At 38.9% G+C, this 18,201-nt stretch overlaps 1 protein-coding gene across 5 annotated transcripts in view; it reads right to left on the reverse strand.

The window, feature by feature from the left end:
• Positions 1-17,325, reverse strand: part of MYB (MYB proto-oncogene, transcription factor) — a 54,369-nt gene extending 37,044 nt beyond the window's left edge. For 3 of the 5 annotated variants that reach the window (XM_014072654.2, XM_087718426.1, XM_014072653.2), the window contains exons 1-8: positions 17,277-17,325; positions 12,298-12,415; positions 7,626-7,697; positions 6,661-6,753; positions 5,053-5,273; positions 2,642-2,867; positions 1,131-1,211; positions 358-462 (exon numbers count right to left, since the gene is read on the reverse strand). In XM_014072654.2, the coding sequence (XP_013928129.1) occupies positions 358-462; positions 1,131-1,211; positions 2,642-2,867; positions 5,053-5,273; positions 6,661-6,753; positions 7,626-7,697; positions 12,298-12,415; positions 17,277-17,299 (939 nt within the window). In that variant the 5' untranslated portion in view covers positions 17,300-17,325. Of the gene's footprint in view, positions 1-357; positions 463-1,130; positions 1,212-2,641; positions 2,868-5,052; positions 5,274-6,660; positions 6,754-7,625; positions 7,698-12,297; positions 12,416-14,620; positions 14,777-17,276 lie in introns of those variants that run through there. The other 2 variants (XM_087718425.1, XM_087718427.1) reach the window with 2 other exon arrangements.
• Between the last annotated feature and the right edge of the window lie 876 nt (positions 17,326-18,201).

Consider the following 18,201-nt stretch of genomic DNA (forward strand, 5'->3'; position numbering starts at 1 on the left):
TGACACATTGGATGAAAAGGGTGGTCATTAAATTAAATATTCTATGAAAGTTTCAGAATCACAGGACAAAATAAGATGTAGCTGAAGAAATGCATCATGGAGAAACAAAATGCAAGAGTTAGATACTACATTTCCATTATGCAAAGTAATGTAAGTTATTCATATCTCATATTTCATCTCAGCATAAATCAGGTAAGAAGGCTATAATATTTTGTCCCAGTCAATGGAAACAGAATCTCAATTAGTATCATATAAAAAGAGAGAAAAATGAAGGAAGAGGAAGAGAGAGAAAAAGTGAAGAGAAGCACTGGGGTAAAGCTGCTATCCCTCCATCCAAGTACATGGTGACATTCTTACTGGTAATGCCTGCTGCCCTTTCAGTTCATTCTCAGTCGACATTAGTAGCAACTCTAATTCCTTTATTCGTTTTTCTTTCTCAGGGTCTTCATCATTATAGTGTCTCTGAAATTAAGAGTTAAGGGAAAAGAGAAAGTAAAGGCCCAGCCAGATCCTGCAGTCACCATGATAAGAATGGCCCGTGCCATGTTGTAGATAGGCCTAAGAGACTTCTACTGACTGAAGAATGTCTCCACTAAACCTTTACAGAGATTCATGTTGAGAACATGAGACTGAAGTTATCATTCTGGAGTGACTTGTAACTTTTCACTTCTCATTTCAACATTGCATCCTCTCTGATCTCCTTTTTAGAATGAAAATATAACACTGGTTTGCCTGATAACTGGGTTCAGCAAATTAGAGGTTAAATTCAACCAATTATGCCTCCTTTCCTGGAATATATTTCCTCCTTCTGTTTTTGCAGTTTTTCTTCACCAAATCTGAGTATATGTTGCTCAGCCAGTTTCTTCTAAACCAGCATTTCCCTAACTTGTAAACCTGAAAATGTGTAGACTTCAACTCCCAGAATTCCACATCTTTTCAAGACTGGAATAGAATTTGCTAGCAGTAGATCTACCCATGACATTTTATCTACAAAGTTATTTCTTTAACATTTCCCATAAAACATGAAAGAGCTTTGCTTTTGCTTGACTGCAAAATGAAGTATTTGTATCTAATTTGCACATTAGATCTACATCAAATTGACTCTTCAAATTATCTTTAAAATCATCTACCTGAATAGCTGCAGCAGCTGGCTGGGGTACATTAACAATATTTACATGAAGTGCTACTGGATATGGGATCTGAGGAGAGACCTATACCAAAAAAAATGAACAAAACAAAACACAAATAAAAAAAACGTTAATTATTTGTCATGCTAAAATACTTCCCAATTACATAGCTGGCTTAAAGAAACAATAAAAGCCTTCACATTAATCATTCTATTTCCTGGAAATGCAACTTTATGATCTTTTGAAGTTAATAATTTTAATAAAAAATTACAAGGAAGTTCTCAAATTGCCAGGTAATTAGTAACAAAAACAACCCTAACAAATTGGTGGCATCACGACCATTACCATTAGGGCCACTCCTAAAATGATAATTTAAAAAAAAAATCATATCCAGCCGAAAATTAAAGAATTCTGTTCTTGCCTTTCAGAATTAATTGCTGGTTTACAATAGACCCTAATGCTTCATAAAAGTTAACAATAAAATATGGATAAGCCATTATGGTAGTGAATCTAGAATGTTCTATTTTGCAGCTCAGATATGAACAACAGAACAAAATTACCTATTGTGTTATATAAAAATGCACAACCATGTGATGCTACCCACATCTCACCAAGTCCTGAAATAAAATTTTGCTATCCAAGTGCATTTCACCTCAACATTTCATTTTACCCCAAATGTTATCAAAGTTAAAATTAAAAACCCAAAGAAAATATACATACTTGTCTTATAAGTTGACATTTTCTGAGTCCTGGCAAATTTTGAATAGTTTTTAATATACTTTAAAATTATTCCATGTGTAATAACCAATTACATTTTTCTTAGATCTATTTTACGCAATTAGTAATGATTATGGTATATATCCATGTGCAGTGTATTTGCATAAGCTAATTACTTGGTCTTTAGCCAGTTTATAGACTTGCAGATGTACAGATTAGGAGAAAAGTACAAATTTAGATCCAAAGTTTTTTCTTTGCATTAACTTCCAATGTATTATTAAAATTAAAAAATTTACAGTATCATCAAAACAAGATAATAGGTGCCTCTCTGCATTTACTCCACTGTGATCTAGAGTCAAAAATATGGCGCAATCTGAACATATTTACTTATAAGAGTTGTTTACAAGAAGAAGCAATTTAGAGAGCGATTCTACAGAAGTTCAGGCAAAAGGAGTTCCATTTTAATCAGACTTTATTTTCAGTAAAGTCAATATGGGCCTGCTTTCAGAAGGCAATCCTATGTGCAAATCTCTCTGGTTAGTGCAATACATTTACATAAAACTCTACACGTTAACTGAGAAATCCTAATTAGCACTTTTCCTGGCCACCCAGTATAATCTAGGAGTCTGTAATGCTGTACTGTTGATCCAACCAAAAGCTACGTAAACCTCATTGGTACTTTGGATCACAGATGCCTCATATCCAAACAAGATACTACTGTCAAATTACATCATGGATGCAACTGCACTATTTCAACTACTGAGAAACTTTTAATCCAACTGTTTCCATTAGCTTACATTTTGCGTCTCAGAAATATGGTAATACGAATAGTCACTGGCCACTGCGGCTTGAGTGTCTGTTGCCAGATGCACAGAAGGTGGAGTATGGGTAAAACCCATTAAATGGCTGTTCTTTGGAAAACCTGAAGACTGGTTGATTTTTGAAGACTCTTGAAGATAACCTTCTTGTTCAACCTTTCGACGCATTGTAGAATTCCAATGGTTTTTGATAGCATTATCAGTTCTGCACAAGAACATTGGCGAAAGAAATATATATACATATATATATATTGCACAAATAGAATTTTCAGAGCTGATTGTGTTGACTGGGAGGAAACAATTATTTTATTACTATGAGATTTACTTAACATTTCAGAACTCTAATAGGGGCTTCCTACGCAGCTTCAAGATGCTTATTTCACTCTGCATTTTAGTTATTCCTCCGTCTCTTTTTAACTAGCCACAAAATACAATAATACATAACTGCATACAAAGCAAATCTCTTGCTGAAATCAACTCATGTTAGCCCTCTCCAATCCCAGACACTGCATCCCTAACATAAAGTTCAAATGGGGACATGGAGCAACTTCCTGGTTTTTGGTATAATGTATCAGGGCTCTTTGCTTGTGAAATATAAAGGGAAATTTGCCATGCTAAAAGGAACCTGGCTGCATGAAACCAATGCACATATTCAATGCAAAAAGAATTGCCTCCTCCCACCCTCCAGACTAATGAATCAAACCAACTAAATGAAAGAATTAGCTGCTTGAATTCAAGTTCTATATGGAGATATCCCAACAGGCATCCACCTGAGAAATACGTGAGTAATAAGAATCCATAGCATTATTAATGTTGCTTGAATTTAACAAGAACTTTATGAACACATTGAAAAAATATTATGTAAACCTTTGCGAAAATAAGTTATTCTTCCCAAGTTCCTCATGAGGCTAGAAGTGGTTAAAGGAACGGATGGAATTAGTCACTTCCCTAATCTTCTAAGGTCAATGGAGCTGTATTATAATATCTGTTATTTACTCTCACAAACCTCCTGTACCCCATCCATTTTGGTTCTGTTACATTTAGAAGCCTTAGGGAAACTGGGTAAACTTGGTAAATTCTTTTAGAAGAGTGTTAAGGTAGTCTACAAACAGCAAGGTGGTAACAGGTCTTATATACTACGTCTGGTTACAGGGACAAAACAATTATTGTTATCTGTTGACTACTATACTTGGACCTATTTCCAGCTTTTCCACATTCTCATCAGAAAAAATGGATTGCCTAAGTGTTTGGTCCACTCTAGCATAGCTTGATCATAACAATAGGCAGTCTCTGGTAGGAATTTTTTTTGCAATCTTTAAAAGAAGTCAAGATATGCTATTGCATTATGAAAAATATGTTCACTACAAGCGCTTTGTACATTAATTAGAGAAAAAAAGGAAGTTGATTATGCTTCCCCCTTTTTTTGGATCCACAGGAATCTGAATAGCAGGACATGGATCTCTATACAGCACTGATAGAAATATCCATAAGCCAGTGTCCCTTCTCATCTAATTTTAATTGCTATAGAAGTATTAAGTACAATGCTTCTTGCTTGCTACGATACAGGAGATGATCTATGCAATCATATGAGGGAATTTATAGATCAGACATAATTGAGAAAATGGCCTCTAAAAAGAAGCTCTATCAATAAAGACTCAACACAAAACATACATCTTATCTAACGTATTCCTGCAATCACACAAAATGTAAATGGGAAAATTGACTTAGTTCACAATGTTATATAAGTTATACTTATATAGGTGTTTTGGGAGGCTGAAGGTTCAAATAATTTTTTTTTAATCCATTTTTTTGGGGGGGGATGTATGACTGGTGGGTCATTTAGAGGGAATCTGTGGTTCTGAAGGGAAGAATATGGAAATGCAAGTGTTTTACTTCACAAAATTGTTAACTTGATTTATTCCTACTTCTTTGTTGTTGCTAAACACAACCTTTAAGATGTATAGCTGTGTATTTTAGCCCTTCTGCTGTTAACATACAATGCTATGATCTAATGGTACCCCACAACTCACGGGCTTCAGACTGACCCTTGTATGAAAAACTTAAAACAAAAAATAGAATAGGGAAATGTAATATTAAGCAAAAAAATCATTGCTGCAAAAGCATGCATTACAAAAACTGGATATAAAAATGTATTAAAAATATGCACAAAAGTGCATCTAAATTTTGTAGCTTTTTAAATAAGCATATACAGTAGAACTAAATAAACTTCAAAAAATTGTAAGTGAAATTAAACATGACAGACTTGTCTATTATTTGATGTAGCATAATGCAACTGATACCAACATTTAACTCTTTAAAGTGCAGAACAGAAGTGCAGAATCTCTCCACTCCATCCAGGTTTCTTTTCAATCGTTATGTTCTGACCTTACCGTCCAGGTAGCAACTTTGCGATTTCTGCCCATCTGTTTCCAAGCCTCTTGTGTGCCTGATAAATAATTCTATCTTCTTCCTCTGTCCATGATGTTTTTTTCACTTCTGGATTCAAATGGTTGTGCCAACGCTCTCTGCATTGTTTCCCAATCCTTCCCTTTAAGTGCTTGGCGATGACAGACCAGCGTTTAGGGCCATATTTCTGTACAAGCTCTATTACCTGCAAATAAACAACAACGATAAAAAAAACTATCTCCAGTAGTTAAAAGTAAAGGTAAAGGTTCACCTCGCACATACGTATGTGCTAGTCATTCCCAACTCTAGGGGGTGGTGCTCATCTGTTTCAAAGCCAAGGAGCCAGCACTGTCCGAAGATGTCTCTGTGGTCATGTGGCCAGCATGAGTAAATGCCGAAGGCGCATGGAACGCTGTTACCTTCCCACCAAATTTAGTCCCTATTTTTTCTACTTGCATTTTTACATGCTTTCGAACTGCTAGGTTGGCAGAAGCTGGGATAAGTAACGGGAGCTCACTTCGTTGTGTGGCTCTAGGGATTTGAACTGCCAACCTTTCTGATCAATAAGCTCAGCTAGCCACTGAGGCACCTAAGTGTTATATACAGCCTAACTGAGATCACTATACTGCATCAAATATTTGTCTGTTGCCTGATTAGAGAAATCTTAATTTAAAAAAAAACCATGATGAATTCCAATTTCAACTTATAAACAAGTTTCCCTAATTTGCAATATACTTCAATGAGGGAGTCTACCTCCCTCCTTCAACCTGCTTTGGATGATTCCAATGCTAAGAAACAATCAGCTGAAGCGAAATGATATTCAGTCTGGTGGTTTTACTCTGTATTTGAAATTCATTAATCCACCAAAATAACAATTATAAGCGCTCTCTTCTGATGAGTCAGCCATATTAAGCACAGAAGCTTTAATTTAAATAACAAGATCATCCCATGCATTGTAAATAAAACAGTTTTCTGAAGAGTATAACAGACTGTTTGCTTAATATGATATGTGTGTAACAATAGGCAAGGTTTTAGAGAGGATACCTTCTGCAATATAAAAATAAAATAGAACCTATGTTATTTTGAATATAATATTCAAAAATAAGTAACTGCTACCTGCTAAATACTTTTTTGGGGAAAAGTTTTAATTAATAACTTAAATAATTACACCACAATGTGTTTGGCTATACTTATAGGAAGCTTGCTGCTTTCACCAGAATGATAAAAGCAGTATCATGCTGCTCTTCCCTTTTCATATCCATAACATTGTGCATATACAAAAGAGGCATGGCTTATATTGAGACACTGCTTCCATCCTTTACTCCCCTTATAGTTGCTGTTGAATGTACTTAGTTTACAGCTCGATCTCTGAAACATTCTACACTACGGCTACCCCAATGGAACAATTTAAAATGCTGGTAAGTTTTCAAGGACGCATGAGAACTTGTAAAAAAAAAAAATTCTGTAGTAATAAGGTGAGGGGGGAGGCAATGTTCTATATAAATGGTAAGTTTTTACTTTTGGAATACATCTTGTTTAGACACAATAGTAAATATTAAGGAAGCAGTAAAATCCAAATTACTCAAACCTACTTGCTGATCTTCTTCTTTAGTCCATGGGCCTTTTATAAGTTCTGGATTTAGCACCTTTTGCCATCGATGCTGGCACTGTACATCCGTCCGATTCTAGAACAAAATCCAAAGCAAATTATTAGAAAATGTTACAGATGTTAATATGTCATCCAGAAATATCTAAACTGCCAATGTTTATTGCAGGGTTCCACTATCTTTTTTGTTTTACTGCTCAAGATACCATCTGTACAGCTACAAAGAATAAGTACAGTGGTACAGAGAGAAGTAAAACAGATACGCAGCTACACATTGTTGGAAGCCAGCTGTTTCAGATAGCAATAGCAATAGCAATAGCAGTAGACTTATATACCGCTTCATAGGCCTTTCAGGCCTCTCTAAGCGGTTTACAGAGAGTCAGCATATTGCCCCCAACAATCTGGGTCCTCATTTTACCCACCTCGGAAGGATGGAAGGCTGAGTCAACCCTGAGCCGGTGAGATTTGAACCGCTGACCTGCTGATCTAGCAGTAGCCTGCAGTGCTGCATTTAACCACTGCGCCACCTTGGATCCCAGGCGCGTAGTTGTAGTTTTTCATAACTGACGGCATTTTAATTTTTGATCATATTTATCGATCCAATAAAAGCAAGCTATTCTTACTAATATATATTACGCCTTTAGCATTTCGGCAACCTTCTTTACTAGAAATATAGAATTAACAAGCGGCAGCAACCCAAGATCACTATGTGTTGTTTCACTATGTGAAATCTATGATGTATCGGCCATCTGTTGTACATAAAATCTCCCCGCAAAGGCTCTTTATATTTTCCGTCTTTTATTTCACATGAGAAGTGAAAGAAGTGTATATAAATTTGAGTTCTGCAAGTCTCCCAAATGCCTATTTAGTCTCCATCTGTAATTATGAAACAACTTCTCTCCTTGCACACTGATAAATGTGTGGTTATAAACAGAAAAGAGGCCTACTTACAGGAAGGAAATTGGCAATAACTTTCCAATCTTCTGTGCCATTCTGCTCCACAAGTTTCTTTAGCTTCTCATCCTAAGACAGTAATATAAATTTCATTATTTTTGGGTTTCATTTCAAAACAGGGAAAAGACAGAACTAACATTATGCATTGTTGAATATTCTTGCTTCTTTCCATAAACATGAAAGGTGAGATTTCCAATTTAATTGTTTGAGGCAACACGGTAGTCTTTTTCTTCCCCATTTCTCAACCGGGTAGTTTTCAGTGAAAACAGTGTGACATTTCATGTTTGGAAAGCTGTCATCTGATAAGCTAAGCTGAAATCAGCACTGAAAACTTAGCATGCTTGATGAAGATCAAAACTGCCACAGAAGTCAGGAAAATTTATGTAATTTTATTATTATTATTTATTATTATTATTTATGTAACTTTTTAAAGGTCAATTGCTTTTTTTCTTTTTAATATGCCTGAGCTTTGTCTTCAGAAAAAGAAACATGATATAGATTCTGCCCATTTCTCTCTCCATCCATTTATATATGCATTGACTGCATCATCAGAAGTTCAAGGTGAAATATGTGTGTGGATGGAAATAGCCAGGGATGTATGCATATGCTTACTATTCTGGAGAAGCCAGAATTCCTATAATTCAATGGTAATCAACCATGATTACAATTTATTTTTAAAGAGAAAGTGATGGAAGGAATCCGAAATGTATAACTTTTCACAATTTCACCTTATCAGCTTGACATTGGCAGAGAATTGGGTTTGTTGGAGCATATGAACAATAGGGCTGACCTATTTGCTGCATTCCTAGGTACACACCCCATTTGAGACTTGAATGCATCATATGCTTTTATTATATTCAGTCAAGTCAAAGGTTGGGATGAAACAAACTGTAACAGTGAAGAAGTTGGGTTATCAACTGGTACCAACCACTACAGGTCGTCCTCCACTTACAACCACAATTGGGACCAGAATTTTCATTGCTAAACAAGGTGGTTATTAAGTGAGTCAGTCTGCTCTTATGATCTTTTTTGCCTTGGTGGTTAAGTGAATCACTATAGCTGCTAAGTGAAATATGAAGTTATTAAGCAAATCTGGTTTTTCCCAAATGACTTTGCTTGTCAGAAGTTGACTAATATGGTTGCAAATAGCAACACCAAAATCGAGTAACCTGGTTGACTAGCCTGCCTTTTAAACAAGAATCAAATGCATCACACATTTAGTTAAGGCATCTTAACAGTATCTTGAAGGTATAGCTGTGTAGATGCATTTATTTGACTTATCCACACATTGACTTAAACCATGTATATACAGCAAACAGATCTGCCATTGTAGACATCCAATTTCCATGATGTCTGGCATCTATATCACTAGCTGGAGATAGTTGATTGGTTAGGTTCAATTTTACTATGTGAGAAGAATTCAATGGGAGAAATCTTCTGGACAGCAACTGCAATGTAGCCTCTCACAGTGAACTGTCCAAAGCCAACAAATGAAGAGCAAAAATAAAAATGAAGAAATACGAATACAGTATCCCACAGATCAAGTTTCACACCCCAGCATCCTCTAATTTGCTGTTCTCCAGACAGTTTGGACCACAGTCCCCAAATTTCCAACAAAGTTATCAGCTATGCTAACTGAAAATCACGAACCCGTAGTTCATCTTATCCAAAAGGCTGGATTGAGGAAGACTGCTCTAATCACTTCCTATATTGGCACTATTTGTTTTGAAGTTATTTAATTTACAGTACAAAAGTGAATTAGTGTAACTGGAAAGTTCAATGAATATGAAGTTAATTATAATGTTTTGTTAATCATTAATCCATCTGGATTTCAACATTATATTTGATTGCAATAACTGTTATTTGTAATCATACAAGATAGAAAAAGAATGCCTTCACCATGATAGTGCCAACATTATCTTGTGAACTACTCCAGATAAGCACTTCTTTTTATGCTACAGGTGATCCTCAGTTAGTAATCACTTGCTCAGCAACTGAACTTATGACAGTGCTGAATTAGTGCTACTTATAACAGTCCTCAAACTCCCAGGCATTGTAGTATCTCATGATCACATGATCATGATTTACAATCTTCTCCATCAGCAAAATTAATGGGGAAGCTGGCAGGAAGTCAGATGTCACAAATACGTTATGTCCTTACTTAAGGACATGCAAGGCTCCGCTTAACAGTGGTAGCTGGGAACTGCCAGAATTCACATAGTTAAACGGGATTGCATCACATTGTGTTTTACTACCAGATTGCTTAGGGATGGAAATTCCAGTCCCAATTAACACTGTTAAATGATGGGACAATAACCACTGATCTCTAAAGTCTAACATATGGCTATTTCACAAATATGTTAATAAAAAATGTGACTGCGAATGGAAAGCTTTGTTCCACCCGGAATATTGTCTTGTGCTATTACTAAAAGTGTGTTGGGTTTAACACGCAAAGCATGAAGAAAGAGATTTTTAACTCAGGGGTCCCCAATTCCCAGTCTGTGGACAGGCACCAGTCCGCAGCATGCCAGCAATTGGGCTGCACAAACAAATGAAGCCTCATCCGCGGGATGCAAGCAGCATGCAAAACCTTGGAAAAACCTTTCTCCATGGAACCAATCCCTGGTGCCCAGGAGGTTGCGGGCTGCTGCTTTAACTGAAACCATATTCAACTAACTTAACCAAATCATTGGTTTGAACAGCACAACACTCATCCTTAAACTATTCTCTGTGGCCCTATTTTAAAAAGTACTAATTTGTTGCAATGTTGATGACTACTTCCTTGTGATTATTTGACCCAGTAACCTCAAGCAAGGGTTTAGAAAGCACAACATTAAGCCGCAGAGGCTATTTTGGAGAATTGCCAAATAGTGCAGCAACAACCTACGTTTTTATAAAATCATTGGCAAAATGACCTGTCAATGTTTACGTATCAATATGTTAGTGAAATTAAAGCAAACTAAATATGAAAATTGGAGTGTTTAGCAAAAAGTCAGCTGAAGTTATTGCCAGCACAGTGTTGCAAATTTAGCATTTTAACTGTGTCAAAGAAATTGGGAGTACACTACACACGTGAATTAAAAATGCTAATCATTCAATTCTTAAAATTTAGCTTTCTAAAAAGATTACTATATTCCTATTATTTTGTTAAGTGGTAAACACTATTAATATCCTAAGAACCACTGCTCTAAACCTAAAATTCAGTTATTTAGAAACTTTATTTAAACATACTCAAATAATGTTTTAAGCTTAACACCAATTTTAATAAGTGGACAGCCTTATATTTTGTTTCCATTTTGAAATTAATTCCTTCTTGAAGTCTGAAATATATTTTAAACATTGTCCTCGTTCACACTTCATTTTAAGCCACTGTCTGTTTAACTATGATTTATGATTGAACATGAACATTTATGAGTCATGGTGGTGCAGTAGTTAGAATGTAGTATTGCAGGCTAACTCTGCTTACTGCCAGGAGTTTGATCCTGACTGACTAAAGTTGGCTCAGCCTTCCATCCTTCCCAGATCAGTAAAATGAGGACCCAGATTGTTGGGGGCAATATGGTGACTCTGTAAACTGCTGAGTGCTGTAAAGCACCATGAAGTGGTATATAAGTCTAACTGCTATTGCTACTGCTACGGAGTTAGCCACAGCTGGCTGAATTTGCTTCCTGATAACAATTGGGAAGCTGAAAACAGGGCACCATCTAGCTAAGTATAATGTGCGAACCTAGGCATTACCCATCCTATACAAACGCTGTGGAAACTAAGAGGGTGACTCTCCTTGTAATACCTTTAATTGATTATCTGTCTACAAGGGGATAAAGGTTATGCACTGTTAATTGTGGCTGAAAGAAATTCCAGTTTTTGTTTCTTTTATGGCAATCATTAGAAATGAGAAGAGTTGGTTTATGTATTATTGCCTCAGGGCCTGACCCTATGAAATGATGGAAACCAACCAAAGCATGACATATAAATCCCTGCCACACATAATACTGATGTTGCCAATGGCTTCTATATATTTTCTATCACATGCATAATGCCAATTTCTACACACCTTATTGCAGTTGACCAACTGCTATGAAATCAGCCATTATCTGTAGCAACAGATTGAACCCTTTATTCAAAATAGCTGAAGCAGTGCCTCACCCTACAACCACCTCCGTTTTTCATACAAACCAACATAAAAAGACATGATTACTGTTGTGGTAATTTTTATGGAAAATGAGTAGGAAATAGAATTTCCACTGCCTAACTCTTCTCAGGCTTCCAAGTCAATATAATAATAATTCAGTCAGTACGTCTCTATCATTTTTCCTTCTAAACTAGCGGGTCTTCATTTGTCCATTGTCTTTTTAGCGGATCCTATTTTCACCTCACTTTCACAACTGGCACCAGTGTGAGTAGGTCCCAACATCAACATTATATATCATTTCCCTCTCAAAAGGTATTGCTTGTTTCTAAACTACTTATGTGTGGTTTGTTTTGTAAAGCAAACTCTGCGTTTTTAGACACAGGCCTAATCATGGCAACCTAAAAGAAAAGAAAAGTAAGTGTTCAGCTTCATATTTATTAACCAAAAGGTTATATTTATCCACTTGTTTGAGAAGCCAGCCACAAATGTTACTAAAATTCTTGTCTTCTACAGACCCTTAGTATGAAGCCAGTTTACCTCCTCTCGGGTCCATCGTGTTTTCCCTAAATGACGTTTTCCACCCTTGGGGAGCAACCCATCGTAGTCATGATCGTATAGCTCGACATCTTCATCCTCATCATCACTGCTATATATGCTGAAGAAATAAAATACAGAAAGCAAAATTAAGACAGAACACTGAAGGGGAGAGTTTAATTTCAATATCACAGGTTCTACAAAAAGTTAGCAAAAGACAACAACTTTTGCAAAGGTTATAGGGTTAATTGTCTGGAAAGCTGCATGACAAGATTTTGTTCTGCATTCTGTTCTAGTATTCTGAACTGGTTCTGCTGTTTCTGGTATCCACAGATACAAGCAAAAGGTTGGCAACCTTCTGCTTACTATGCATGTTTAGACCTGCTCATGCTGTTAGATCAGTGGTAAATTACACATTTGGCAGCTGTTCAGCCAATGATGGTTTCAAATTAAAATACAATGTTTAGGACAATAAAGGGAACAGAGGCTGTGTCCTTTGCCCAAGTACATATTTGGAATCCTTATACCAAATCATTCAAATAACACCTCACAAAGAGGTAAAAAAATAAAATCCACATTTTAATTTTCAGATGAAAATCAAGTTTTGACATTTTCAGAAGGTTAGTATTTTGTACTATCCTACTGTCATATTACTGAATAACCTCTTATGCAGAATAACTCTAGTACAATAACTCTTGTAGAAGTTTACTAGCTTCCTCAGTTTATAGCACCCTAGTGATTCCCACACTGTGTGCTTTGGTGTCTTGGCATACCACAATCAATCCGCAAACAGTTCCATTTATTAACACAGTGTAAAATATTCCACTGTCTGTGACCCTGTGAATTCAGTCTGGAATTCGGGGCCACAGAGTTTGGGAATCATATTTTTACTAATTTAAAATTAGGACTAGTGTCTAGCCTGCAAAAATCTAGAGGGCCACTAGATGGCAGCAGAGCAAGAACTTTCTCTATTTTTCCAACCATTTGTTTATCTTCAGGTTTTCTGCAGACCAGACATGATGATCCCAGTTCAAACTACACTGTTCGCCCTTCGATGTAGTGCAGGCAAGAAACACCATAATGAATAATAGCTCTACCTTTATTATAGGGATACATAATAGATTCTTGCAGGTCTGAAATATTTCCCCCTCCTCCCTTTTTATGCTACAGAAAACTAGGAGGGTCCCTTCTGAAAAGCCTCTCATGCTATGTGTCCTTCTGTGGACACTAATTTTCCTGTTTGTCTAGTCTGCTGTTCTTTCTCCTGTCTCCCAAAGTCATTCTCACCTACCTCTTATATGTACTAAGCGAAATTTCTATGCACTTGAAAAAAGAGCAGACATATTTTACAAGGATATATGCTACTAAATTCTTTGAAGATGACTCTGAAGAGGGTCAATTTGCACATATGCACGGCAATGTAGCCTCGAAGTGCCCAAGGTCAACAATCATGCAAAATAAATTCAACTAGTCAGTTTGTTTTGTTTAACTCTTCAATGACAAAAAGTTCACAATTCATGGCCAAGTACAGGTATCTCTAAAAAGAATACAATCGGAGGTTTTCCTACTACAGCTACCTCAATCCCATCTAATATTCTTCAGCCGCTGATTGCTCCAGCATTTTTTCAAAGCTAATATGAGAGCAGAAATGACTAAAACATCCAGTTTAATTCATGTAGTTTGGTAAAATTCAAAGTATTTTGCAATGAAGGTTGTCTTGCTTCAAATTCTATTGAGCAACACTTTATTTTCAACTGGAAAATGTAAACATAAGTTTTGAAAGTTTAGTCTAAAGATTGTATCTAAATAGAGAAGAAAATATGGATGATTTACGAGTACTTATGGCAATATGCTAATAGAATGCACTTTAATGCCATTTTTAAATGCATTTTGATAAATCAGATTAAAGTAAACTAGTCCATTTATTAATTTCTAAATAATTTTTTATATTTTTCTAAGTATTTTTACAAATACGTATATATATTTTGTGCTCACAAGAGACCAGTAAAACTGGTATAAAATACTCAAAACCAAACTAAATCCAGTGCAACTCTTGCTTCCCAGGAAATTGACCCTACAATCAAATGACGTTTTATGAACAGATGACATGCAAAAATTGCTGATCATATGATTTGGCTGTTCCTTCATAAAATGAATTTGAGGTTTTCTTTATGTGCATAATTTAATTGTGTGTGTGTGTGTGTATGTGTGTGTGTGTGTGTATGCGCTCCATGCAACAGGGGCTTGATGAGCTGTGAAAACAGTTGAATATTTTTTCTGCTCTCAGATGTTGATATAGGTTTTAATTGTATGTTTTAAGCTTTACCTTCTAACAAGTTGCACTTTTTGTTGCATCAAGGCAATAAAAATCATGACAATGTGGAAAAAACCTTTACTTTCCATTTTCACATCAATTCTATAGGCTCTTTAGCCGAGTTCCATAACTGTTCTTTTGTTTTCCAGATAATAAAGATGGTGTGACTCAGATGCTCTCACATTTTGCAACCCCCACCCCCAAAAAAGCAGTCCAACTTTCTTTCTAGCCTCCATCCATCCACTTTTTCTGTTTTTGATCTTTAGAACCCATAACCGGGCCATCGCTCAGAGCAGTCTGAGATGACGTGTCAGGCTACAGAAACGGAAAGGGTTAAGACCGTTCCTCCAGCTAATTTGTGCATAAATACTACACACTCTCATGAATACTCTTGCCAGGGAACTTCAATTGTGCAACCAATTTGAGAAAGAGAGAGAGAGGGTGGGGATGGGGCGGGGAGGAAGTGATTTGTTGTTGCCGCTTACTACTACAGCTACTACTATTACTACTACCGCTGTCACTGTGATTGAAGAAAAAGCGAGCAATTCGCCAGTCAGCCGAAGGACAGTCACTCGCGATCCTTCTCGACAGTCTTCTAGCCCGGCAGGTGCTGGAAGGAAGCGAGTCCCGGGTGCTTTTATTTTCTGTGTCCCCGCCCGTCCTGCCCGTTGCCAACGAGGAACTATTGCCCTTCACCAATCCCACTGGAGCAGAGGAGGCGGTGTCTTCGTCACCACCGCCACCCTTCTCTTCAACCTTGCTCTTGCAACGGGAAACATTATTACACATCGCCTTAAAAATAAATACTCCGAAAGTCCCGCGCTTGCGTCGAGAAGACGGCGCCTTTGGCACAGTCGAGCGCTTTCTACCAAGTGCAAGTGCAAAGCTCAGTAACAGCCCCGCTCCTTCCCCGCACGGCGCTGCGGATCTCCACCCGGAGGAAACCAGCGAGCGTGCGGCTCGGAAGCGTGCCACCACTCAAAATAAAATAGCCAGGGCGCAGACTGATCCCCCTCCCACCCCCAAATCGTTTCTGCCAGCCGGATTAGCAACGTTGTCGGCATGCATGCGTGCAACGGATATATATATCCACACACGTAGTATTCGCTCACAAGTGCTTCTGATTATGTGGATGGGTGAGCGAATACTTTTGGCAATATAGTGTATATTCCTTAGGCGGTTTTGCAAGGCTGCCTTCTCTGCCCTCGCTTTATTTTCCTTTCTCTTCCTTAGAAGTAAAGCGGAACTTTCCGGAGTTCCAAAGGTTGGTTAGCCCTTCGTTTTCCGTGCCAAGGGAAGCTGAGCGGAAAAGAAGGCGCGTTCAGGGCGAAAGAGAAAGACTTTTCAAGCCGGACTCCACGTGGACGCTGTCCCGAGCTAATTTAAGCAAACAACCCCGCACTGAACGGGCGTTTCTGTAGACCACGAGGCGCAGGTTTTCGCTTCGCCGGCTGCTGGCATGCCATCGCAGCGCAAAGGGGCAAAAAGGAGTAAGCAGCGGGTAGCCTCAGTCACCTCCACCCTGCAACATTTCCCCGCAACCACAAGCCGTCCTCGCCCCGGACGATCACCCGCCACCACATACAAGCACCTCAGCAGGATGTTTTTTTTTGGGGGGGGGGAGTTCCCCTCCGTAGAAACTGTCAAACTCAGGCCTGCAAAGTAAGGTCAAAAACTCCACCATTACCAAATAAGTGACAGTTGACAAACCACCAGTCCTTCCTCCCCCAATGCAACATTGTCCTGCGGTGCCAAACTGTCCCATGCCGCGCTGCAGGGAAAGTTCAAACTCCCGCAGAAGTAAAACCAGCGCGTGCAACGCGAACGCAAACGCAAACTTCACCGTCAAGCACTTAAGAAAAAAAGAAAGTAACAAGACACCCAAATTAAAAGGCAATGGGTTTGCGGATCCGAAAGAAACCGACAATTGCAAAAAGGCATTTACTTTTCCTTCCACCCTGCTTGTCATTGACCCAGCCGCGAAGAATGAATGAAAGGACGAATGAATGAAAACCGAATCGGGTACCTGCAGCTCCGACATTTTGCTCTCTCTCTCTCTCTCTCTTTTTGCGTTACGATTGGACTCTCTCTCTCTCGCCTCCTGCAACCCCAAACGATCGCAAACCAAGATCGCGATTGTCAGAAGCAACGGATCCCCCTTGCAAGGCTGGAACGGCTCTCGAGTCTTTACTGAAATTATCTCGGCTCACTTACAACTTGCAACTCGGTCGGACGCTCACCCACTCCTTCTGGAAATTTTGCACGGATCCGAGGGTTATTATCTATTCCTAATCGCTAATAAGCGGCGGAGGTGGGGGAAAATCTTAAGGAGCCCCAGAGAAAGTGAGTTGCTAAGCACCAACTGATTCAATGCAGCATTTTATTTAAATACAGAGATTTAACGCACGTCCTGACAGGTGAACTGGCAGAGAACGCTTCCTCTAAACCCTGTGCAGCAGTTCTCGATCTCTCTCCAACCCTTTTAACTTTTTGCCCCAAAGAATCTAAAACAAAACAAGACGCACGCGCGCGCACATTACCAACATAACTAGAGACCGAAAGAGCCAGCAAGAGAGCGCGAGAGAGAAACGACCAAAATAAAAATAAATGCCTCGGCGTTGCAAAGTAATTTGCTTTGCCCTTTCCAGTCTTTGCCTTTTTTTTTTACCTGTGCCTAGGTCTCCTGGCCATCCTTGCATTAGTCACTGGGGGGGAAAGGCGAGAGGTGGGTGGGCGGGCGGGGGAGGACAGGACTTTATGCAGCTGGAAGCAGTGCTTGGCGTGTGTCTCCTCTTAAAAAAGGGTTCTTATGCTGTTAAGTTCTCAGGAGCCGGAGAGGGGAGGAGGAAACAGGTTGAGATGAAAGCGTAACTCTGTAAACAGATGCCATCTAACAAAGGCTTTTTGGACACTCCCCCTCCCGCCAAATCTGGCGCCGCTGCAGTGCGCAGGCGCTCCTCGAGCCGCTGGCTCTTGAGTTTCTTGCTGGCTTCTCAGAAACTTCTGCCAAACCCATTCGGCTCCCGAAGCGCGCGCGGATGAGGTGGTGGCGGCAAAAGCTCGGAGCGGAGCTTCAGCAGAGACCTTCGAGCAGGCGGGAAAGGCGCGTTTCGCTGCGCCGTGCCCGCTCTCCGGAGGCGCACTTTAGCACCCTTCCCGCTGAGCTACACACCAACGCGGCTGGGTCGTGAGCGCAGAGCAGCGGAGTTGGGACGGCTCCGACGCCAATGCACGCTCGGTTAAAACGATACCTTCACCTCCCCTGGGGCTTGTAGTTTAGGGCTTGGTTCAAACTTCCTCTGGAGCTTCTATGCCCGTTTTGCTTTGCCGAGGAGGAAACCATCCTATCCGCTTCTTTCCAGTTCTGGAACAATGAGTGGTGTGTGTGTGCTTGTGTGTGTGTCCCCGAAATCTGCACTTTGCTTCCTAGAATTGGGTCTATGACAGGCAGGAATTCAACAGGAGAAGTACAGATAACTCTGCTGATGACTTAGTCTATTGAAAGAAAGTCCTTTCTTTCCTTGCCAAGCGCTTAGTTAAAGGCACGGGCAAAGGATACCAGACTAAAAAGTGGCCGCAACTCCCTTTGAGGC

The sequence above is a fragment of the Thamnophis sirtalis genome, unplaced genomic scaffold (genome assembly GCF_051295495.1).
Source record: "Thamnophis sirtalis isolate CommonGarterSnake01/CBP01778 unplaced genomic scaffold, rThaSir2_p1.2 scaffold_6, whole genome shotgun sequence".
NCBI lineage: Eukaryota > Metazoa > Chordata > Lepidosauria > Squamata > Natricidae > Thamnophis > Thamnophis sirtalis.